Source organism: Peromyscus eremicus, chromosome 7, assembly GCF_949786415.1.
Source record: "Peromyscus eremicus chromosome 7, PerEre_H2_v1, whole genome shotgun sequence".
Classification (NCBI taxonomy): domain Eukaryota; kingdom Metazoa; phylum Chordata; class Mammalia; order Rodentia; family Cricetidae; genus Peromyscus; species Peromyscus eremicus.
Window position 1 is genome coordinate 84,911,838 of NC_081422.1, and position 25,057 is coordinate 84,936,894.

The 25,057-nt window shown below is 45.5% G+C and overlaps 1 protein-coding gene and 1 non-coding gene across 2 annotated transcripts in view; one reads left to right on the top strand and one right to left on the bottom strand.

The window, feature by feature from the left end:
* Window positions 1-25,057, bottom strand: part of Tbc1d2b (TBC1 domain family member 2B) — a 77,975-nt gene that overhangs the window by 49,066 nt on the left and 3,852 nt on the right. Inside the window, exon 2 of the mRNA XM_059268361.1 lies at window positions 7,234-7,387. Within this exon, the coding sequence (XP_059124344.1) occupies window positions 7,234-7,387 (154 nt within the window). The remainder of the gene's footprint in view (window positions 1-7,233; window positions 7,388-25,057) is intronic.
* On the top strand, window positions 15,819-15,925 carry LOC131915723 (U6 spliceosomal RNA). Its single transcript, XR_009380383.1, has one exon. It is a non-coding gene; the product is annotated as a U6 spliceosomal RNA (small nuclear RNA).

A 25,057-nucleotide genomic window follows, 5' to 3' on the forward strand; every position in this document is an offset into this window, starting at 1 on the left:
GGGTTCCCCTTAAGCTTTCATTTGGAAAGGGGATCTAATAAGCAAAAGGAAAAAAGTTCAGACACCGCTAATTCAGCCCACTCTAGCTACTGTGTCAGGACCCTAAAAACCTGAACCAGGGATAAAAGAGTCACCTGCTATGGCAGTGACACACATGGCTAGGAAGCAAAGAAGACGTTGGTCAGCACTTGAGAGCCAAAATATAGCAAGCACTTACCACCTCTGAGTACTTGTGTTAGTCCACGGGCACACAGGGGTGGAGGCTCTACTCTTTACTTCAGAGAAAGGCAGAGCTGTCCTACACACTTCCTGAAGGCTGGCCTCTCACTGACCCAACTTGAGTAAGAGCATGGCAGTTCTAAGCCTAGCCAGGAAACAAGCAACCAGCCGTACACACTGCTACTGTGAACAGTGCAGTACTCTTTCCTGTGTGGGCTGGCAGCGAGGTCGTGAGGCCCCTTAGGAACAAGGGCTGACACTCCCGGAAGTGGTAAGGTACCTATTACCATGAAAACCCAGGGCTTGCAACAAACCACCGTCCACCCAAGAAGGAGCTGGAGGGTGTAGGGGCAGAAAGGGCCTTGAGGGAAACCATGCTGCAGAAATGATTTCTACTGGGATCTTGTGTAGAAACAATCTTTAAAAGTCATCACTTTACTTGAAAAAGCAGTAGCTTCCTGGCTGGGTATGCTTCTTTACTTCTTTGCTTATTAATTTTTACATGTTTGAGTACTTTGCCTACATATATATGTTTACCATGTATGTGCCTGGTACCCACGGAAGTCAGAAAAAATTTTGAGATCCCTTGGAACTGGAGTTGTGGATGGTTGTGGACTACCATGTCTGTGTTGGGAAAAGAACTCAAGCAAGTGGTCCTAACTGATGAGCCATCTCTCCAGCTCTGAGTATATTTTTATGGTTACTGAAGTTTCAGTTTACTGTTGTCTGGTTTTATTTGGTTTGGTTTTTAAAAAACGCTTCACCCAGAGTGGAGCTGCTGGCTTCTCTTCGGTATGTGCCATACAGTAGCACTCAGGAGCCTCTAGGACAGCAGGGGACACGCTCTAACATTAGGATACAGGGAGCCTACGAAAGAACAGGGGGTCGGGGGCTGCTCAGAGCCGCAGTGGCAAGAGAAAAGCTGCCCTGGAAGGTGTCTGCCATTCTTTTTAGGCATTTCCAATGCTGATGAAACCTTGAAGAGAGTTTAGACCGCACTTCCTGGGGCCCTACTCTACAGCAACCCCTGGATTTCACTGACTCAGCTTCCCTGTAATGACGTTTCCTGTCACAGCTCTCCCACAAAAGTGCCTACACTCACCTGACCTGCCTCTGAGTCTGTCCTCTCCCTTCCTGCTCTCATTTTGCCAGAAACTTCTGCAGACAGCAAAGTGCATGCATATCCCAGAGAATTCTCATGGTGAAGATGGCCATTCTCCTCACTCCAATGTGGAGGTCGGGGGGCAAGGAACTGGGATCATTATAGTAGGTAAGGGAGGATCAGATAAGCTTAATGAGGATTAAGCTTTTGTGCTTGCTAGGCCAATACTCCATCCCAGCCTCTAAAAGGCATCAAACTGAGTTTCAACCCAGATTGTGAAGGAGGGAGTGGTCAGAAGGAGCAGGGATATCTTCATGAGGCTGTAGTTCCCACAGAGAGACAAGAAGCCACAGGGTTCTGAGAGTCCCCAGGGCGGGACCAACCTATGTGCCTAAGTGAAGGCTGGCCTATCTGTCCGTGGTTCCCACCAAGAACGCAGCCTGAGACCTGGGGCTCTGACTGATTCACTAATAGCAAGTAACTAACACCGAGCAGCGGAACGGCTCAGGTGAAAAGGCTACCATTGCTGGATGAAGGGCTAATGACAGCAGGCTGCTGTGAGGCAAGAACGGCTTCCTGTGGGCTGAGGAAACGACGCAAGGGGCGGCCGGGGCCTCCACAGTTCTCAACGGACGGACACTCGTGGTTCCTCCTGACCGTCCCCTTCCTGCCATTTCCCGGTAAGCTCCTGAATTAGTGGGGCGCACCAGGCTCAGCTTTCCTCTCTTCTCTCCCATTCATGCCCGATCTTCAGCAATCTCAGGCCCAGCTGCTATTTACAGTCACAGCAACCCCTGCCTTCACCTGTACAGACTAGTCAAACCCAGAGCCAGGTTCAGGACACCCCCATGGGACCAAATGCTGGCCAGTTCTGGCCAGTTTCCTTTCAGACCTCCTCTCCACACAGATCATCTCCCCCATGTTCTCTCTCCCACAGCCTGACTTCCAAAGAACCTGGCTCTGAGAACATCTTGTTTCTCAGAAGGGGATGCTGAGATGTGCTGAATCACGGTAATACAAGTCTCTCAGAGACAACACTGCTATACAATGGCTCATATGTGAAAACTGTGGAGTATTTCATAGCATTTCACAAGCAGGGTGATACAAACACACAACCGTGATCACTGCACAGGACTGGCACTGGAAGATGGCACTTGACTATTGTGGTGTTAGTGCCAGCTCTGTGCTCTACCCACAGGCCTCCTTGCAGCCTAAAGGCCTAGCGCAATGATTCTCTGTGGGTCACGATCCCGCATATCAGGTATTTACATTACAATTTATAATAGTAACAAAACTAGTTATGAAGTAGCAACGAAAAATAACTTTATGGTTGAGGGACTGTATTAAAGGGTTGAGAACCACGGCCTAGAGGAACCCCTGCCCACGCTGCTGAGTCCTGCTCACACGGAACTGCAGAAGGTGTGACAGTTAAAGGAGGTGATGCACTTCTGTAGAGAAAGAAATGTCGTCACCTCAAGCCGTTTTCACAACACAATTTTCTTAAGAAATAGTAACCACGCACAGGCACTCAGCCCACTAAAACCGCGAGCCAGAAGTAAGAGTCACCTGTCCCTGAAGTAACGTATGCGCCTGGGAAGAGAGAAGGCAGTGTCATGGACACACGCCTGAGTTTCAGGAAACCTAACCAAGAGCGGGGGTCCAGCAGCTCTTTCTTCTAAGGTCTTGTGTGGAATGAAGTAAACAAATGGACTGGACAGCTACATTAAATCTGTATTCAGTATGTGGATTCTCAAATACCATGAAAACCTGAAGGCAGACCCTTGATTCTTAATGGCTATGAAGATCTCTACATGTAAACAATGGATTGTTTATCTTCCCAAAGTAATAATTTGAAGCTAGGTCCTTATCCAACCAACTCCGGCAGAGAATGGGGGTGGTGCCTGAGGTACACTTCAGAAATCAGGCTGTGAAGGGATAACAGAGAGAACACATAAAAAAGGACAAGGTCACCCCCCTTTCTAATACCTGCCTGAAAAACTGAACCACCACACAGGAAAGAGTCTCTTACTCCAAAGACATGAAATACAGAAACACAGGCAATTATGGGACAGTGCCAGTTCACGACCAACTGTCCATCCCTGCTTCTTGAGAGTCTGTGGTTTTGATGGCCATACGCTCAGCTGAATTACTTGGTTCCCCATATTCCCTGGTAACCATTTGATATAACCACGAGGAATAGCCACGTGAGAGTCACTGCTAAAGAGAGGTGGAAGGTCTCTGTGAAAGCGTCCTCCTGTGATGTGAGTGCCACCCAAGTGACAGTGAGCATGAGTCAGGAACTTAGTCCTAAGCATGGGACAGTTAGACGTGGCTGAGGAGTCAGAGCACCAGCTTTGAATTGCTCATAAGAGGGAAAAAGAAATAATGTTCCTGTTAATCCAGTTTCCTATTAAACGCAGTGAAACACAATCCTCACCCACTTAAAATCTCATTGTCAGGGATGTTTGCATGTGCATGCCTGTGTGAGCATGCGTGCACGTGGGTGTAGAATTATCTCTACCCTTAGCAATGTGCTTTCCCTTTCAATCCTTGCGATATGGAGAGTAGACAAACTTCATTTTCACGGCACAGTGTGCAGTCTTGTAGTCATGGGTAAGTGACCTGCTCAGAACCTGATGAACAGTAAATATCAGAGTTAAGACTTTAAGCCAGACCCACAAGGCTTCCAGACAGGACCGCCTTCCAAGATAAACACTCCATGCAAAGTGTCAGTTCCGTCTACCTTTCTCCACACTGACTTGAGGTGCCTGGAGAGTCATGATGGGTGGACACTCAAGATTACAACAATGTGCTCAGCTGGGGGATGTGACTGGGTGACTAGGAGACAACAATAGCAAACCAGTGCTATGAAAACCAATCACCTTCTAGCCAGGCTAGGGTTAGCACAGTTAGACTAAGGTGGGCTGTTAACCACAGCATGACCACAGAAAATTAAAGGACGTTGCCGTATAACTACAACATTTATCTTTTAACCAGTTTTTCCCTCTGATGATAAGACAAAAGGGTCTGAAATACAGTTCTCTTTAAAATTTATGTGTCTATGTCCATGTGTGCATATGCCATGTATGTACAGGTGCCCACAGGGACCAGAAATGGGCACTGGATCCTCTGGAGCTGGGGTTACAGGCAGTTGGGAGCCAACTGATGTGGGTGCTGGGAACCCAACTGAGGTCCTCTGAAACAGCAACACGCATTCTCAACCACTAAGCCATCTCTCTAGCTCCTGGTCGTCTAGACTTTCTACTCAAAAATGTTTCACTTTCTGGATAGCTATGGTTTTGAAAATAGCTCAAGGGTTCAAGGTTTCACTATTTGTCCTTCCTTATAATTCCTATCTAGAATTTAGAAGACATTTAAAGTTAGTTATTTCTATACGTACAATTTTTAAAACTCCACTGTGCTTTAGATAAAAACCTAAATTTTTAAGGCCAGCCAGTAGGCTCTCCCTGTCTATTTCAGGTCTGGGTGGGCCTCCAGGCTTAGCTTTGCTGGCCCCTGCAGCCCTACTGACCTGCAGCAATGTGGAAGGACCCTCTCTGGCTCTTTCCTCCACTTTTCTGTCTCTTTACTGGCTGAGTCTTGGCCATCTTGTCCCTAAAGAGACCCCAATAAGCCCAACACTGAGCTCAGCCCATGCAGGGGCTCAGGCTGCCTTAAACTTCTCGCTTTTGTCTGCACAAACACTTTGGCTCACAGGAACACTTGAGGGGAGAGAAAGGGAACCAAACGTAAGCTGGAGATGACTCCTCTGGCTCCCCAACCTCACCATTTTGGTTTGCCAAGAGGCAGGACAGACATAACAGAGGAACCCCAAGACTAGGTACTACCTCTCTGCCCTCCTTTCAGCTCCACATCTGAGTCCTTGCTCGAGAGGAGTGATCTGTGTCCCCAGAGTGGAGGCAAATGGAGTATCTTCAGTGCCAAAGGCATAAGCCACTAGCATGGAGGCTGCCCATGCCCCTACAGTTCCTTCCCAGTGTCCCGAGTGACCTCGAGACTGATCTAGAACTTCTTATCACGGAAGAGACACAGGTCATCCTTAGCTGCAGAGTGAGTTTGAAGCCAGCCTGGGCTATACAAGACCCTGTCTCAAAAAAACGACAAACCAAATGAAAAGATAAAGATGCAGCTCAGCTGGTAGAGCTTGCCCACCACACCACAGGGCCCCACAAACCAACATAGTGGTGCAAACACGTAATCCAGTGTGAGGAGGTCGAGGCAAGAGGATCAGGAGTTCAAGGCTAGTTTAGATTACAGAGCCTGCCTCAAAACAATGAAAATAAAAGTTAATTAATAAAATAAAACCAAACCAAACTAAGCCTCAGGCAGCAGGAAGCCACTTCTAAGCTAGAGAGGGGCATGCACTTGAATATAAAGCGTTCCCTTCCACTCTGACTCCAGGGCAAAGGCTCCTAGAAAATCATCCACAGGTACAAAGAAGGCAGTATCCTCTCACTGACTAGTATGGACAGTGCTGAAAAACGCCCAAGCCAGGAAAAGCAAGGCTAGAAAACCCTAGTTTTAAGATGGTGAGTGATTCCAGAAAAAGACAGCTGCTAATGTGCCCAGAACTCAGATGCCACTGCCCTCACTCTGTTGAGCAGAGGGTCCCACATGCTTTATGGAGTACAGACCACAGCTCTTCATGGAAGTGCTACAACAAACCTATACTGGTTTTAATTCGAATGTGCACTCCTTTGTAGTGCTAGTACAGGCTAGGCATAGTGTCATATACCTTTAACTCCAGAACCCCAGAGGCAGACGTAGGTGGATGTCTATGAGTTTAAGGTCAGCTTGGTCTACATAGTGAGTTCCAGGCTAACCAAGGCTACATAGTGAGACCCCCATCTCAAAACACACAAACAAACAAACAAACACCTAACTAAGTAAGAATGCTAGTATAGGGCTGGCAAGATAGCTCAGTGGGGAAATGTACTTGTTGCTGAGGCTGATGACCTGATTTGGATCCATCTCCAGGACCCACATGGTAAAGGAGAGGAGTGTCACCTGAAAGTTGTCCTCTGACCTCCACATGCTCACCATAGTACATACAGGTGTACACACACACACACACACACACACACAAACACACACACACACACGAATACAATTTTTAAATTGCTAGTACAATGTCCTGGCCATTTAAGAGCTCACTTCAGAGGTCAGGAGCTCCAGGCTTGTTCTAACAAGCTAACAGGAGGGAACCACAAGAAATAGCCTTCTGAGCGGTAGAGGTAGGTCTGCAAGATGATCTGCAAATAACTGCCTCATTCTTTCTAGAGGGCTCAATACAATCAACAATCATGAGAAGATCATGGGGCTTAAGTTTTGCTTTTCAAGTACAAAAGTACATTCTCTCTAGGGTGCAAATGGCTAGGACTTACTAGGACCTATGAAAATGCCATGAATCTGCAATAAAATAAAATCAGTGCTTAGCTTTTAGGGCCTTCCTAAGAAGTACTAGAAAATAACCAGTGGAATGCTGCTTCTCTCCTGGCACACTCAAAATGCAAAGCATTAGGAAGCTGGCCCAAGCATGAAGACATAGGTGAGTAAACTTCGTCACTAATTATGGTAGAAGGTAAGGCAGCCTTGGAGCCAGATCAGAAGGTATATACTGTGGATCATGATTTCAGTTGCACACAGATGTTGTCCTCCATCTCTGCAATATGCTTGGCATCTGCCTTGCCTGACACCCAGGCCAGTACTAGCTTGAAAATGACTCTGTCCCTGGAGCACCTCACCTGGCACTGTGGACTGCAGTCCATTCGTGAGGGACTGCCATTATTTTCAGTCTGAATTAATTTTCACTCACTGCTCATCTGAGCTGCTGTGTCAAATGGCTACCCAGAAAGAACAGCCAGGGAGCCAGCCCTCTAGTTGTGTCTTACCTGGGTTATCTCTGGCTACGAGGCCCTTAGGAAAATCTCCTGGAGTTGGGGAAGTCCTGCTGTCCCATTTCACCATGTCGAGGCTGTTGCAATACTCCCATCTTTTCTGCTGAAGCTCCTGTAGCCAGTAAGTCATGAGCTCACGATTAGGAGCCTAGAATGAGGGAGGGGAAACCTTGTTAGAGCCACCAGTAAAATAAAGAGCTTAAAAAAAGTCTGTGTACAAACTGTACATAAGGAAGAGAGCAGCATTAGGAAGAGAGCAACTTGGTTGCCCAGGAGTACATGATGGTTAAGACTCTACTGTTGGAAAACCAACCACACATTTCAGGTACAGAACACAGAGACATGAAACTGAACCGAGCTGATCCTTCCTGCTATCTAGCTTTCATATTGCTAAGCCAGGGAGAAAAGTCATCAACACTGTCACCCAGATGTGAACTGAGAGGTACAACACCAACCACAATATGTGTACTGGTGCAAGGTTGGCATGATTATGATGGGAGTAACTGGTGATCTGAAAAAAAGTGGTCCCCAAAGGCAGTGGCACTATTAGGAGGTGTGGCTTTGTTTGAGGAGGGTGTGGCTTTGTTGGAGAACATGAGTCACTGTGGAGGTGGGCTTTGAGGTCTCATATATGCTCAAGCCACACCCAGTGTCTCAGGCCACTTCCTGTTGCCTGCAAGATACAGAATTCTCCAGTACCATGTCTGCCTGCATGCCACCATACTTCTAGCCACCATGTCCCACCATAATGATAATGGACTAAACCTCTGAACTGGAAGCCACCTCAATTAAATGTTTTCCTCTATAAGAGTTGCCGAAGTCATGGTATCTCTTGACAACAATAGAAATCCTAAGACAGGGGTATACGGAGGGTGAGCTGGTCCTCCTACTGCTCCCAGCCTACCCAGTCCCTCTTTGACCACTCAGGCTCTGGAGAGACCCAGGACAGGGATGTACCTCAAGTCAGGGACAGGATAGGCACCTGCCTGACTTCCCTCCTCCAGCCTGCACACCTACTGTGACTGGATCTGGGCTCAGATGCACTAGTTGCTCAGCACACTTGGAACACACTTGTTGACAGAGACCCATTGCTGACCTCTCCAGTATCCCCTGCAATGTAGGCATTATGGGAAATCTGCTTTTCTTCAAGAAAATTTTTTCTCCTTCAGTCTCTGAAGACTGACTAACTAGGAACAATGAGTAACGCCTCAGTCATCTCTCACTGAAGTCCTAGGGCGAAAGACCTGACATTCCTTTGTGTTTGGCATATTATCAGGTTGCAGAAATCGGGCCAATCAGGCATCAAAACATCCTTAAGGCAGTGACTATCAAGGTTTGCTGCCTTTCTAAAAGAAATCTAAAAATCAGGGCCAGGGAGATGGTTCAGGGGTAAAACACTTGCTGTGTAAGCCAGAGGAGCAGGGTTTGGGTCTCCAGAACCCATGTTAAACCCATGGATCCTTTCCCAAAGAAGGCTGGCTTGCCAGACTAGCTGGAATCTGCCAGCTCAGGGTTCAGTGAGACACCCTGCCTCAATAAAAAAAATAGAGTGATTCAGGAAGACATTCAATTCAACCCTGAGCCTCCACATACACATACTCACACATGTCAATATGCACACACACATACATAACATAGTCATAAACAACCTAGGAATCAAACGGATATTGTGCGTCTGTTTATGTCCACAGTGCTGCTCCACACACACATGCTCACACATGTCAATATGCACACACATATACATACACATAGTCATAAACAACCTAGGAATCAAATGGATATTGTGCGTCTGTTTATGTCCACAGTGCTGCTCCACACACACATGCTCACACGTGTCAATATGCACACACATATACATACACATAATCACAAACAATCTAGGAATCAAATGGACATGGTGTATCTGTTTATGTCCACAGTGCTGCTGTCAGCTGAGGTCACAGGTGCTTCTTTTCTTGCAGTGTGCAGCGGTAACTGCAGTGTGGAGCGGTAACTGCAGTGAGCAGTCCAAGGGCTGAAAATAAATGACTGTAAAATGCAAAGCCATCCATTTATGGATGAGTAAGGCATCTATCTTACCCCTTCTAAGGCTCAGGAGATAATGTAAAAGAAGGGGCAGAAAGAATTTAAGAGCCGGAAGAAGGGGTGAAGTATTACTTTTCTATTGTTCTCTAAGACACAAGCTAAACTTGCTGGTCTCGGATCTAAGAATTTGGTGCCTTGAAAAGATGTGTCTGGTTTCTTATGTTAAGCTGTTGCTGCTGTCTCAAGAACGCTCAAATCCATTTGAAATACAGCACTGAATCCTACACAAAAGACCAAACCAAACATCTTGGAAAACAACCCTGGCTGTCTCCAGAGTAGATGTGATGTGAGAGGTAGGGGCAGAAAAGGACTGTGTGGGCACAATCCTGACATGGTAGCCATCTAATGCCTCTAAGAGCTGTGATATGAAATATCCGTTCAGAGAAGGGAGCCTGGCATGCCTCACTCAGTCAAGGAGGAACTGTTCTTGACAGCTGCCTAAGAAGTACCAAGTGATGCTCCAGCTGCTACCACAAGTTCTTAAGCCTAGGCCACCATAGCATCAAATCCAGAAGCCCATTCACTCATAGATGAGTCTGGCTCTGCCCTCTGTTCCTTCTCTTGAATCCTGCTCTCCCTCCAACTCAGCTGGCTTTGAATGTAGTGCTCAAAATTGTACTACACTAAATCATTTAACTCCAAGGTTGTTGGTTTCATCAGAAATTTCCTTTTTTAATTAAAAAAAAAAGAAGTGTCAAAAGAATTCATTGGCCATTTTATACGCTAGCAGTCCAGATATAATGTATACTGTATGAAACAGGACACTTACTGGTCCCTTTGCCTGTCTAGACTTTTATGTCTTTAACTGTGCAACCTTCTCAGCAGACCTTTTAAGGGCCCACCACAACAGGAAACGTTCCTGGGAAGCCTGGCTGGCGACTCTGCAGCAAAGCCAGGGAGCTGGGCTCCACCAGCTAGCAGGGTCTCCACTGTGAAGGCCTTACCTCAGCTGTTCACTCCCTGGGACCCCAGCCCTCCAGGCCACACTATAAAAACTCAGTGCAGAGGGCTGGGGAGATGGCTCAGCTGGGAAAATGCTTGCTTTGTAAGTATGAGGGCCTGAGTTTGATCCCCAGAATCTACATCAGAAAAAAGAGGAAGGAAAAAGAAAAACAAGGAAGTAGCAGCAGCAGCAGCAGCAGGACACAGCAGCATTGTCTGTAATTCCAGCGCTGGGGAGGCAGAGCAAAGAGGAGCCCTGAGGCTTACCAGTCTAACCTACTTCAGGCCAAGGAGAAACCTTGTTTCAGAAACCAACACACACACACACACACACACACATACACACACACACACACCCGAACATGTGGTGCATATGTCTCTGTTTCTCTCCTTTCCTTCTCTCCCCCTCCCTCTCTCACATACAAACTTACTCAGTACACTTAGAAACCATAAACATTCTCTGAGCCATGACTCCATTCCTAGGAATTGACCCCAAGCACTGATAAGGATGAAAAGGTGACAATGCATGTATGTTAGAGACTGGCAGTCAGCACTCGGAGAGCAAATGTTTTCTTCCACTTAGCAAAAAACGACGACAACGACGACACACATGCTCAACACAATCAGCGTAAAATGGCCAGCAGGTTGGAGGTGAGACAAAAAACAGATTTTCTTTTAACATGTTAATCCACTGTCTTCTCAGATTGCTGGCTTTCTTAAGAAAGCAGTTTTAAAGACCAAAAAAAAAAAAAAAAAAAAAAAAAAAAAAAAAAAAAAAAAGGCAGAAAGAAAGAAAAAGAAAGCCTAGCTACATGACTGAGATATTCTTTATTCTATGGTCTGAAAAAGTCTAGTACAAATTCAAAGCATGGCAAAGAGATGATAAAATTCATCTAAAGTTCAGTCTGAAATAATGGGGATGGAATTGTCCTACCATAGTAAAGCATGTTATAAAGCCACAACAATTAAAGCAAGAGTATATACTGCTAGCAAATCAAAATTTCTGGTTCAATATGTAAAAGAGTACTTAAGTAACATTTCAAAGCAAACCAGTGGAGAAAGGATTAATTATTGAATAATGGCACTGACAACCAGTCACACATCTGGAAAGAAATCAAATCACCACGATTATGACCTACATGAGAGACCTATCACAGTGGAGAACTATCTCAAATTTGATTTAAGATTTAATAAATTGAATACAAATCATTAGATGAATGAAATAGTAAACATGATAAATTAATGAATGGAATAAATCCCACTAAGTTACAAGAAGATGTCTATGTAATTAAGGTTGTTTGTCTCCTTTTGCCTCTTGAGGCAAGAGATACTTAGATTTCTACTGCATTTTTAAGGAGATGAAGGAATGCCTGGGCTTACAGAGCCACGTAGCAGAGTAGAAATTCATGGGGAAGGGTTTGGCAAAAATCTTGGACAGCAAACAGTGAGGTCCGATCCTCGGGCACGATCCTACCCAGATGTGAGCTGTGGTGCAGTGCCTAAGAAAAACAAGCCACTCCTTTAGGACTGAGCCCTGAAATGACAGCTAGAAGGACAGACTTCAAATGGCAAGTCACCAGCTGCTTCTCCCCCTACAACTCTAGGGAGCAGGCCGGCTCTAGGCTGACAGTTACAGAGTTAAGTCTCTCCCCTAGCAACATGGAAGAAATGTCTTCGCATTTCTATTTTCTTGGAACAGAAAGTCTTTCTAAAGCTACAATGTAAGCAAGCAATGAAAATGACTGTGTGACTAAAAATGCCAGAAATAAAATTAAAAGCAACGAGAAACTGAGAAGAAACCTGAAGATCTTCCAAACCTGAGTCTGATGTGGAGTCTAGGGCTGTCACAGCTTTGCAGGGGATCCTGGAGGGTGTTCTGTTTACTTAAAAACGACTTTATTCTTCTGTACTTTTACAAAAGTACATTTTTAACTTCCCTCCCCCCAGGACAGGGTCTCACCATGTGGCCGTAGCTGGCCTGGAACTCTCTATGTAGGCCAGTCTAGACTCAAACTTAGAGATCCACTTACCTCTGCCTCCCAAGTGCTTAGCATAAAAGTCTATTTTAGACTTCAGTTTTTTTTAGGTTTATTTTATGTTGTATGTATGAGTGTGTGCCTGTGCCTGTGGAGGTCAGAAGATGTGTCAGATCCCCTGGAACTGGAGTTATAGATAGTATGACCTGCCTCGAATGTGCTGGGAACCAAACCCGGTTCTCTGTGAAAGCAATGAGTGCTCTTTGCCATTAAACCATCCCTCTGTCCCTAAACTTAGACTTTAATGTCAAGTAAGAATGACAACACAGACACACTCCTGTGAAGAATTTGGGAAAAAAAGAAGAAAATAAAGTGATCATAACCACATCACCAGAAATGGTCCCTCCCAAAACTTTGGTGTACTTATTTCTGAACATTTTTCTCCCCACAAATACATACATCTGTTTTCTTTAAAAAATTGGAATGAAGTGTAGGCACTCCAGTCATCTATAGTGGCATGTTAGTAATGTAACACACTGTCAATTAAACAATTACCAGGCACTGGGCTTTTCTTCTACACAGTCACTTAACCCTCACAATATTCTCCCCAAAGAGAATCATCTACCTGCCCGTAGAGCCTAAGCACCTGGCTTCACATCCCTGCGCTTCCACGCATAGCTGGGTGAGACAGGTGCCTCGTTTACAAAAACCTTGGATGCCTCCTTGGTGAAATGGATGTCACACCAGGATCCTGCTCCAGGCCGGTGTTCTCAGTGACTGGTGCCATACCCACTATCTACTGCACTGTGCTTCCCAAGGTCTCACAGCCAGCTTCACAGTCAAATTCAAAGCCGAGTCTGCCCATGTCCTACTCTCGAGGAGGATTAGAGTACGCCCAAGGCAAACTCCATTCTCAGTACCCCAGCAGGAAACACAAGTTCCTCTATGGCTTTCCCCAAATGTTGAAAGGCTGATGACCTCAAACAACACTGAAGATCAATTTAAAACCCCATGAGGGTGCTGGTGTTAGGGGCACACCAGAGGCCACGCACTCATCAGTGCACAGGGCCTCAATTCTGGGGTACAAGCATGGCCCCCTGAGACTGAGAGATCAAGACCATCAATCAGTCCTTAATGTGCTTTCACTGGACACTTGCAACCACATTCTATTCTAAGGTCATTGTTTGGGAATAAAAAGCAGCAGGCCTGTGGTTAAAGGTGCTCATTGTTCTTATATACGACATGGGCTCGATTCCCAGCACCCATATGGCAGCACAAAATCATTCATAAAACTCCAGCTCCAGGGAATCCAACACCCTCTTCTGACTGAGGGTACCAGGCACGTTTGTGGTACGCAGATATACAAGCAGGCAAAATACTCGTATATGCTGTGGGATAATGTTTTTGTACACTTGTTTAATAAAATGCTGATTGGCCAGTAGCCAGGCAGGAAATATAGGTGGGATAAGCAGACAAGGAGAATTCTGGGAAGAGGAAGGCTGAGTCAGGAGATGCCAGCCTGCCGTCCAGGGAGCAGCATGTAACAGCACACAGGTAAAGCCATAAAACGTGAGGCAACCCATGGATTAACAGAAATGGGCTGAGTTTAAGTGTGAGAGGTAGTCAGTCAGTAGTAAGCCTGAGCTAATGGCCGAGCAGTTTAAATTAATATAAGCCTCTGTATGTTTAGTTGGGTCTGAGCAGCTGCGGACCGGGTGGGGCACAGGAAAACTCCAGCTACACATATACATAAAATAAAATAAATATTTAAAAATAAAATGGAAAGAAACGGAAAGCAGCAAGCAATCACAGGCCACATCTAAACAGACACAAAAAAAGTACAACAGCTTCCATGCAGAGCAGGCCCAGCAGGTCTGCTGTACTTGGGCTGACGCCCTGACCAAGCTCTCAAACTCATTTGATCCAGGCCTCTGCAGCAGGCCCTCCAACTGGACAGCTACCCCTAGTCTTCACTTTCCAAATCCTCTTCTGACCCCTAGTCAATCAAGTTCTGCCCACCCCATGTCTAAAACCCTTGGATGTTTTCAAATGCCAAGTTATCTGGCTGAGTATAGGGCCCACAGTGCCCACCCTCCACAGGACCATGACCTCTCTCTCACACAATGAATGAGCAAGGCCAGTTCTGTTTACACTACACTACTTCCCACCTAACTACCTGCAGGGACACCATATATGAGGCCATCCACATCCCCTGTAGAGTCAATCATTCATTTCTTCAACATGCTATAAGTGAAGACGCTTCAGATGTGGCTTCCTTCCCAGGGGGGTCAAGTCCCACCACAGTTATAAGCCATTACAGAAGCGCCAACAGTAATGTAAGAGCCACAGACAGGAGAACACACATACAGATGGGTTAAGTCTACATGCCCCATAGGAAACTGTATAAACCCTATAAACCCCATGAAAGGTTTTATCCAGAGTTCTTAAAAGTCGTAACGGTTGCTCCCTTTTTTTTTTCCTTCAGTTTTTTGAGACAGGGTTTCTCTGTGTAACAGCTCTGACTGCCCTGGAATTCTCTTTGTAGAGCAAGCTAGCCTTGAACTCACAGAGATCTGCCTGCTGCCGCCACTGGAATGCTGGGATTAAAAGGCGCATTATCACCTGACTCAATTCTTTTTTTTTTTTTTTTTTCCTGGTCTGATAAAGTCTGTTTTAATTTTGAAAGTTTAAATACAATCTTATGAAAATATAAAACATGTAAGTTCGTATATTTACAAATGGCGATATTATGAAGAATAGCAGCAAATGAAAGGAAAACATGTCAAAGAAGTGACTAAGAATAAAGACCAGCGGATTTAACATTTTCTGTGGAGATATACGGTCAAAACAAACTCGTTAGTATTTCATTGGCTTCCATGAGCCAACGAGTCTTATGATGGTATATTTATTTCCTTAAAATAGGTATACATTTTTCTTCATTCTTTGAGAACACTCAATGAAACCTATTTACTGTTAAGAGTTGGAATTCTTGGCCCTTAATGGCTCAATTCTTAAACTTAAGAAAGGGTATACTCATTTCCAAGGAATGTCTAAGGTACTTTGCCCATAAGCAATAAAAACTGTACACAGCCTGATAATATAAAACAAAGTTCAAAAGGATGGCAGACTACACCCCAAATCTAACAAACTTTAGTTTCCAATTTTCCTTTTGAGTGTTTCAAAATCATGCATGAGTCTAGAGACAATCTCAAGGGTTCGGGCTTCATACTAATAGAAAAATGAGTATTTTTCCCTTGGAAGATTTTTGAAATCTTCAATGTAAGTGAGAGGTCAAGGCAACTAATACTGGGCCTCTTGCTCCTCAGAAGACAGAATGCAATTTCATAAACTCCGCACATCTAGGGAACATAATACATTCTCATTTGTTAAGTCTTTAAATTGCTAATTAGATTTAGCATTTTCATATATCTTATGAAAATAACCACCTAAACTCTAACCCAATTCCTTTTCGAGAGCTGGATGGTTCCCATGCCTCTGTCAGGCAATGCTGGGTGGCCAGCTGGTGAATGCTGCCATGTTTAGTCCTGGAACAGTCTGCTCTTAAAAGCAACACTTGTGCTAGCGTGGGCAGCACATATATTGAAACTGGACCAATACAGAGAAGATTAGTATGGTCTTGTGAAAGGACAACTAAATCAGTCTGTGAGGCATTCCATAACTAAAAAAAAAAAAAAAAAATCTTTAGAGAAAAGCCATTTCTTAATACTGTAAGTGACGGCAGCCAGGTATAGTGGCTCACAGCTGTAACCCCAACCTTCAGCAAAACTGTTGGGAGTCTGTGGTCAACATGGGTTACACAGTGGGTTTCAGGCCAGCCTGGGCTGCAGTGGGACCCTGCTGTGGGGGGTAGAGGCAAGTGCTGGTGCTGGACTTGGAATAAAGCCCATGAACAGGTAAGAGAAGAGCAAGTACAGAGGCATGGGAGCAGCAGACACAGCTGGCCTGGGAGGGGCTGGCAGACACAGTCTCTCAGCCTATGCTGCCCACACGGGCAAGGTTCATCAGGATGCAAGCAAGGACAGGGCCACTCCCTGGCCCTGCTCTTCCTCTCAGGAAATGGTAAAGTCTGTTAAATGCTTTCTGTTTTAGAGAAAGGGAGCACTGGAGGCCTCCAAGTGACCAGAGAGCTACATTCCAATGGCTCTGCTACTGTAAAGTCAGGGAGAACCAGGGCAAATAAGAACTCCTGTGGCCTCAGCCAGGGGCCTGCTAGACAGCTCTGCTCCAACACTGCCTCCTCCGAGAGCATAGAAACCCAGAATGCAAAGTCAATTGCACCTACAAACCACAGAGTGCAAACCTGAGTTAAGGCCTCGCACTTCACTGGCTTCCACCCACGCAGTTCTGTTATTTCTGTTCTACCACCAGAGAATGGGTGACCTAAGGTCCATCCCCGGAACTCACACGGTAGAAGGAGACTACTGAAGGTCCAAACTTTTCCTGTGACCTCTACATATGCATCATGGCCACCATCAAACAGTCCCAACAAGAACAGTCACACATGACCCGGAGAGCAGAGAGGAGAGGCCAGAGATCTACAGCGGATGGGCAGTGATGATCACTGGCAATGTAGACTCTTGAGGCCCACACTGGCCTACTGAGCATGGGGCATCTCCAGGGCAGGAACTCCACCGCTGCACCTTGACAGTACCCAGACTTCCTCTACACCATCACTTCCAGAACCACTGTTCTGAGGAAGCCACATTTCTTCAAAGGACAGGAAAAGTCTTACTAGCATGTTATCTCTGGAACAGCATCCATGTGAGGACTGGGTAAACTGTAAAGTTCCCTTCCAAAGGGAAGGCTAGGGGACTCATTCCATGCCATGGCCAAAGGCCTGCTTCCTCTGGTGAATACTTTACAATGAAGGCACCCCTGGGAGGGATGAGGACAGAGACACCACTGCTTCTGTTGGTCAGCTCCTGCTGGAAATTTACAATCTATGCTGTCCATTTCCAAACTTTATGCAATTAAACATGTTCACCTTATGCCCAACATAAAATAGTTGCATGTACAATTGTGTGCCTGTATAAAACCATGAGAGCATAAGCCTGCTTTCCTAATAACGGATATGCACATAGAACAAGTATTATCTAACAGCTTGGGCCATGTGTCTGGAGGAGATTTTAGTTCCAAGACTGAGAGTGGGAATCAGTTTCCTCAATGTGTTTATATGCAGGGGAAGGACAGGCTGATCTCTGGGGGCCTCTCTACTTCTGACTTGGGGGTAATGGGCAGAACACCAACAAGAAACGACCTCTTCCAGAGCTATTTATTTAACGACAGTGCCCTGATCACAATCCAGTGACAGGACAACCTCCTTGAGGGCAGAGGTGATAGTTGAGTCCAGCTGGATACCCATCCTGGCCTTATCCTACAAGGCCTGCTAGGGAAGGGGCTGGCTGCAATCACATAGAAAAAGTCAGGTCACCTTCCCTATAAGCAGTCTTCCTGAACATCAGAGAGCTGGAAAGGGAAGTAAAACTGGGCTGCCTGCCTAGAAGTAATTCCTTTAATCCCAGATCAACATCCTGATAGCACTGGCCTACTCTCCTGTAGTCAGAGAACACTCAGCCTGACAGGGCTGGCGTGGGGAAGTCTGCTGGAAGAAAGGCGGCTCTTCCCAGTGGACTGTCCCTGAGACAGCAGAGGAGGTGGCACCCAAAAGATCCACCTCCTGAAGCTCTTTCTCCCCCTACTTCCAGTTCGCCACACAATCCCAGCAAAAGCTGAGCAAAACACAGGATGCAAACTCATTATATGGTGCAGACTCTCATCTTCCTGGGGACATTTCTGCAAATCCAAGAGGTACTAAGTCTTTGAGCAGTTCTGCAATTAAACCCCTGGCTCATCTTCTCCAGGGACGTTTCTTGATGAAATTAGGCCGAGGCTGGGGAAATGGCTGTGGTGGGTAAGTGCCTGCTGTGCAAGCATAAGTATTCAAGTCTAGATCTCTAGCATGTAAGTAAAACCCAGGTGTGACATGTATGCCTGTGACCCAGTGCTAGGGGACAGGCACAGGCAGATCCCAGGGATTCCCCCTCACTTACCGTGGAGAAATGCCAGAATTCTGTCAGAACCAAAAAAAACTGCAGACAGTTGGTATTTAACTCCCAGTATACTGACATATGCAGACAAATGTGGCCTCTTTCCAACATTCTTGCAGTTCTTGGATTGTAACAGGTGCAAATTACTTCTAGAACTCTAACACTATGTTTTTCTTAAATCAATGGAAAGTTTTCACTGATACGTTTGCATCAAGATGCACAACACTGGGCCGGGAGAAGTGGCTCAGTGGTTAAGAGCACAGGCTGCTCTTCCAGAGGACATGAGTTCAATTCTCAGCACCCACATGGCAGCTCACAACCAACTGAACCTCTAAGTCCAGGGGATCTGGTACTCTCTTCTGGCCTCAGCAGGCACACACGCAAAATAGTCATACACATAAAATAAAATAAAAAAAAAATTTTAAAAAAGATGCACAATGCTTAGAACATGATAATACATACAAAAACATTTGCTAAGTAAATGGATGCTACAAACCTATTTGCCATGAAATGAGAGCATATTACCTACCATCATACCCATACCCACTCTACAGGAGAAGCTGAGGGCTCAAAGCATTCCTTTAGCTAACAAACACAGCCTGTACATCTACTGGGTGCCTGGCACCCCTATAAAGCATTAGAAATACAGTGGTGGACCACACAGGAAACTCTTGTGCTCCTATAGGACTCAGTATCAGGTGCTTCTGAGACTAGGAAAGGATGTGATAGCACCAGGGGTAAAACCATCTGACTCGCCAGTCCACTCAGGGTGTCTTGTGCTTACAATTAGGTCAGGAACACTGCAGTCTCCCCAGGGCCTCTCAGCTTCTTGCCCTCTGAAGGCCTCATACATACCAGTCCTGGGACATTAGCTGAACTAAATACCTTTGGTAGAGGGGATTTACAGAAAACTAGGTAGATGTATCACACTTCCCAACTCCCCATTCCCATACCGTAGTGTAGGCACTCTATGAAAGCAAAGCAAATTCAGCAGAGCCCCGGCCTAGGAGGACTTAGGGAAAATCCCACTCAGATGTCTCTGGATAACAGAACCCCAAATTCCTAATCAAAACCTCTTTCCTTCTCCCAGTCTGAAAATCATTTCTAAAACAGTAGGGTTCTTCTCTCCTTTTAGAAAAAAGAGAGTTACCATTTATTTTCTGTTCTGCCTAGAGATAGAAAGGCTGCAACCAGTGGCTGACCATTAAGTACTCCAACCAAGAGACCTGTCTTCTCCCTCAGATCCCTTGGCCAGGTGGAAATCAGTACCGAGTACACTTGGTGCTTGTCTTAGTTAATTTTCTATTGCTGTAACAAAATATCATGACCAAGGCAACCTAAGGAAGAAAGCATTTAATTTGGGGCTCAGGGTTCCAGAAGGCAGTAGTGGCCATGACCATCATGCAGGACAACATGGTAGCAGACAGGCAGGCATGGCACTGGAGCAGTAATTGAGAGCTTACTTGTTGCAATAACAACCATGATGTAGAGACGGCTAACTGGGAATGGCACAGACTTTTGAAACCCCAAAGCCCACCCCCAGTGACACACCTCCTCCAACAAGGCCACACCTCCTATCCTTCCCAAACAGTTCTACCAACTGGGGACCAAGCATTAAAACATGAGCCGATGGGGCCATGTTCATTCAAACCACCACAGTGCCCCCTCCACTTCTCAGGAAACAGTTATCTTGGAAGGGGAAATTAACTGGCAGTGTACATAGAAGGAAAGAAATATGAAACAGCCAGTTAGTGAAGGCGGCCTTCAGGAATGCCTCAGGGGAGGAAGTCTAGCAATGCAGGGCAGAGCAGGCCCTCCAAAGCTAGCAATAATAGGTGTCAGCACTCTTAGCCATGACAAAGCAAAGATACTTGAGGGCATTGTTGGTGATATCTCCAACTCTGCATTTATCTACTTAAAAAAATTACATTTTCTATATTAGCATATATTTATTGTATCATAAAAATAATGGGCTTTATTATGACATTTCATATATGTATTCCTATCATCTGTCTATTACACTGAAGATCTTCCTCTTCACAAGTAGTTTTTTTTTTTTTTTTTTTGGTTTTTCGAGACAGGGTTTCTCTGTGTAGCTTTGCGCCTCTCCTGGAACTCACTTGGTAGCCCAGGCTGGCCTCGAACTCACAGAGATCCGCCTGGCTCTGCCTCCCGAGTGCTGGGATTAAAGGCGTGCGCCACCACCGCCCAGCCACAAGTAGTTTTTTTCACCACCACCCCCTCTCTCTTAACTCTAGATTCCACAGGACAGAGAATATACAATATCTTTCTTTATCAGTCTAGGTTATTTTGCTTGGCATGGTATTCTCTACCTTAACCCATTTTCCTGCAAATGACATAATTTAATTCTTCATGACTGAACAAAACCTCACTGTCTGTGATATATTTTCTTTATCCATTCATGTACTTAACATTTCATTTTATAATGACGACAGTAATGTCCCAGATCCTGTCCAAACACTTCCCAAAGTTAACTTATCTGACCTTAAGTGACAGTTTATGAAGTAGGAGCCATCATGATCTAGGGTCTCTTGCTCAACAGCACACAGCAAGCAGGTTAGGCAGGAATTCACCCAGAGGAGGCCTGACTCCAGGGACCAAGCTCTTAACAGATTCCTTATCTTAGGAGAATTTCCCAACAACAAAATAACTAAAGTCCAAGTATCCTGTGGCTAGCAACTGTCAGAGAAACTCACTTATCCGGCCTGTGGAAAACTGCCTTTCCTCCGATGATCCTGGGGAATGAAAGAACAAACTGAATTGAGCCTGGAACCTAGATTTCCTAAGCCTGATCTACTGTACTCTTCCCTTTGCAACAAGGCTTGTTGCCAAGTCAGACTACAGCAAGTTTAAATCTTCAGAAAAGATCCCATATCAGGCTACTGGCAACAGAAGAGAAACACTCAGGTTTTTGTTGGTAGTACTGTCAACTTCCTGGTTTGAGAGGTATTTGAGAGTTGACACAGGCTACCTTATTACCTAGAAACATCCTTCTTCACACCCTGTATCTCCAGGCTCCACCTATGCTTACAGATTATAAATGGAATCAGAAGACTGTACTTCAAAAGTGAGTGCCATTTTACTGGCACGAAAGTGCTACTACCTATGGTGAGGTCCAGCCAATGGCCCCCCAAGTACTAGGATGTGCCTGGCTCCATCTCCAACTTCAGCTGCTTCTCAGGGACTCAAGAATTACTTTTGTTTTTGCTGTTGTTATGCCTGTGGGCATGGGCTCATATCTACCTTTCTGGAATAAAGAATTCCTTCAAAGGAAGCTCCATGTTGGAAAGAGTACACCCATTCTGAAGGAACCAAGAATGCACTTTCTCACAGGAATGGGATCTTCATACATCACACTCCCTGCTCCCAGTACTGTTCTGCCCTCCCTTCCCCCATCCTGATCCATCAAGCAGGCTTTAAAGAATTGAATTCCCTTGTCTTTAAAAGACAAACAGGGCTGGGGACATGGCTTAGTTGGTAGAGCACTTACCTAGGAAAGCCTGGTGTTCAGTCTCCAGCACCACATAAACCAGATGATCCTACACTTGGAGGACGAGGCAAGAGGATAAGAAGTTCAGGGCTACACAGGAGTTCAAGGACAGCCTGGGCTACATGAGACCCTATCTCCACGAAAAAACAAGAGAGTAAGGTGGGTTAAATGGATTGTTTTGAAATAGTGTAGGGGGATTAGTAAATTCTACCATGTGAGGACCCAGCCAGATGGCATCATCTGCAAAGCAGAGTGAGTCTTCAGCAAACTAAATGATTTATACTGATACCTAGGACTCGGGTTTCCCAGCCTCTAGAACTGTGAGCAAGACATTTCTGGTATTTACAAGCCACTCAGTCTATGGGATGTTGCTGCAGCAGTCCAAATGGATTCAGACCACCAGCTGGTCTCCTTATTCACTGATTCCTTCAGCTCTTAGGAACAAAGACCAAAATCCTGCCATAAACCCAAGGACCACAGGTTCAAGGAGACATGGCTGGGTCTCAATATGGTCCTGTACTACCTGAGTCCTCCCACCTAAGGACCAGCTGCTGCTTATTTCTGTATTGTCTAAGAGCAATAAAACTTAACATGTTTAAGTGGTTGGAAAAAAAAATCAGAAGAGAAACCTTTCGTGACATGAGATTATCAGAAATTCAAACTTGGGAACCCAGCTATACCCAGCTAAGATTCCGTTTGGGCTACCACAGAGGGACAAAGTAGAGACAGAGATGGCATGGCCTGTGCAACCTCAAGTATGTATTCATGGCCCTGTCCATAAAATGTCTGCCCCTGCCAGAACGGGGTCCCCAGAGTCCAACCCGTGGGCAAGCAACACTCCACAAACTCTCTCCTCTGGGGAAGGCTGAATTAAAACCTTCCTTTGGCTTCCTGATGCCTGTGAAATCTACCTGTCTTTACTGAATCAACAGCAGCCACTTTCATGACATGTGGCAAAAAATGTTTTTATAACATCTGCACATTTGAGAGCTCTAGATGGTCACTTCTAAAGGGCCAGAGGTCACACTAAGATCGTGCTTACTGGTGATGACTTTCTATTCTTTCATTTAATGAAGGTCTGCTTGGGCTCCTTGTCTTGGTTTAGGTATCAGAAATAAAAATTAAAAAAATCATACACTGGGACTGCGGAAATGGCTCAGTGCTTGCTGCGCAGTACCTACATAAAAAGGTGGGCATGGCTGTATATGTCTGTAACCCGTGTGTGTGTGTGTGTGTGTGTGTGTGTGTGTGTGTGTGCGCGCGCGCGCGTGCGCGCGTGCATGTGCGCGTGTGCGTGTGTGTCTGCTGGGGTAGGGTGGGGTGGCACAAAAAGGCACATTCTAGAAACTTACTGGCTGGCTTCAGTGAGCAACCCTGTCTCAAGGGAATAGGCAGACCACAATAAAGGAAGATGCCCAATGCTCTCTGGCTGCTGCTTGCATAAGCACCCACATGCACGTGCCATTCACACATATACACCACACATACACATGATGATGATGATGATGATGATGATGATGATGATGATGATGATGTTGTCATAGACTGAGTGGCTTAAACAGAAATTTACTCATCACAGTTCTGAATGCCCACACACCCAAAATCAAGACGCTGGACAATTCAGTTCCTGGCAAGGGCCTGTGAATCTGAGATCTGGCACTGTCGGAGTCTAACACACAACCAGCTCTCACTAAATGTTTGAGGAAGGTAACTTTTATGCTATGACCTTACAGAGACAGATAATCTCTCTGGCATCTGTTTTTATGGAGCTTAATCTCATTCAGGAAGGTTCCACTTCCCAAATCCATGGCACTCTTGAGTTAGGGCTTTAATATAGAGATTTTGAGAAAGCAATGAGTATTTACTCAGTCAACAGCACACCTACTTCGTGCCAGGTACAGTTCTGAGAAGTGCTCAGAGAGTGAGACTGGACACTGCACGGTAGAGACTCCCCATAACAAGGAGTATGCGGGGAGGCAGTGGGGCAGAAAGCAATTGTATCCAGAACTTGAACAGGTATACTTGCCTTTAAGGAACTGACTGCCTGGGAAACCGTAACAAATCTATGAAAAGCCAAGTTCCCACAACTTAAGATTTAAATAATGCTTCAAGACCCTACACAGAAGCCTTAGTGCAGAACAGCTTAGCGGAACCATTCACCAAGGCAGGCTGGTTTACCACATCTATTCTGTGTCGAGCACACTATCATTATCCACACTAACAAATGTTTGTCATTAAGCTGAGAGGCGCTCAACAAGAGGGAATGGGCATTTTCCCCACAAAACAGGGTTAAGAAGAGGAATGCATAGTTGTTCAGTTACGTGTAATTTGGAAACCAACATGCAACACACACGTTCATGTGAGCACCACATGCCTCCAAGAAAGGGAGAAGGGGGAGGGGAATTCATCTGCGGCCAGTCTGATGATGTATCTTGCTCCAAGAACTGCAGAGATCAGCCGGGGCACGGGTCATCCAAACTTTACCGACATTCAGTCACATGCTTTCTTATCCCCAAGTACCAGCTCAATCCAGAAATAACCCATGCCTCTGGTCCCAGGGAAGTTGGGAAAGAAACCTCTAGCAGCACACTGAATACACGGCAGAGGAAGCATCTGCCTCCTCCAGGTCTTTGCAGCAGTCTCCAAATGTCTACTCAGAAGTAATCCATCCTAGTAGAATCAGGCAGGACAATGTTCCAGGTACTTACCACATAAACAGGACTGACCGAAACGCAGTGGAGGGGGGAAGCCACGACACCTCACCTAAACCAAAACGAACAGTACCCAAAGTCTGGAGAGAGACCTTTGCCAGAACAGATAATGCAACTGGGACACTCCCTGTTCCCAGAGACTCTGCTTTCAGAGGCTCTGAGTCTAGCCTCGTGATCTCAGGCAAATCACAGCCCTTTCTGGGGCCTCTTTTCCCTCATCTGTAAAATAGGGCTCTGGACCAGATCCCTGACTTTAAGAATAGAGGAGTTTACCAAGAAATTCCAGTATCAGCTTTCATTAAGACTTAAGCAGTAAGGCATTCTGAAAAAAGCCCAACAAAGCCACAGCTTCTCTTAAGAAGGCTGAAAGACGCTTAAAATAAGAAACACATGATAATATAGTAAGCAAAGCACTGATTTTCTTCTCTTTTTAACCAATCTTTTTCAGAAGAAATGGCATCTGCACAGTCATATGCATACCTGAACTGAAGTAGGTATAAATCCTCTCCAGCTCTTTGGAAGCCA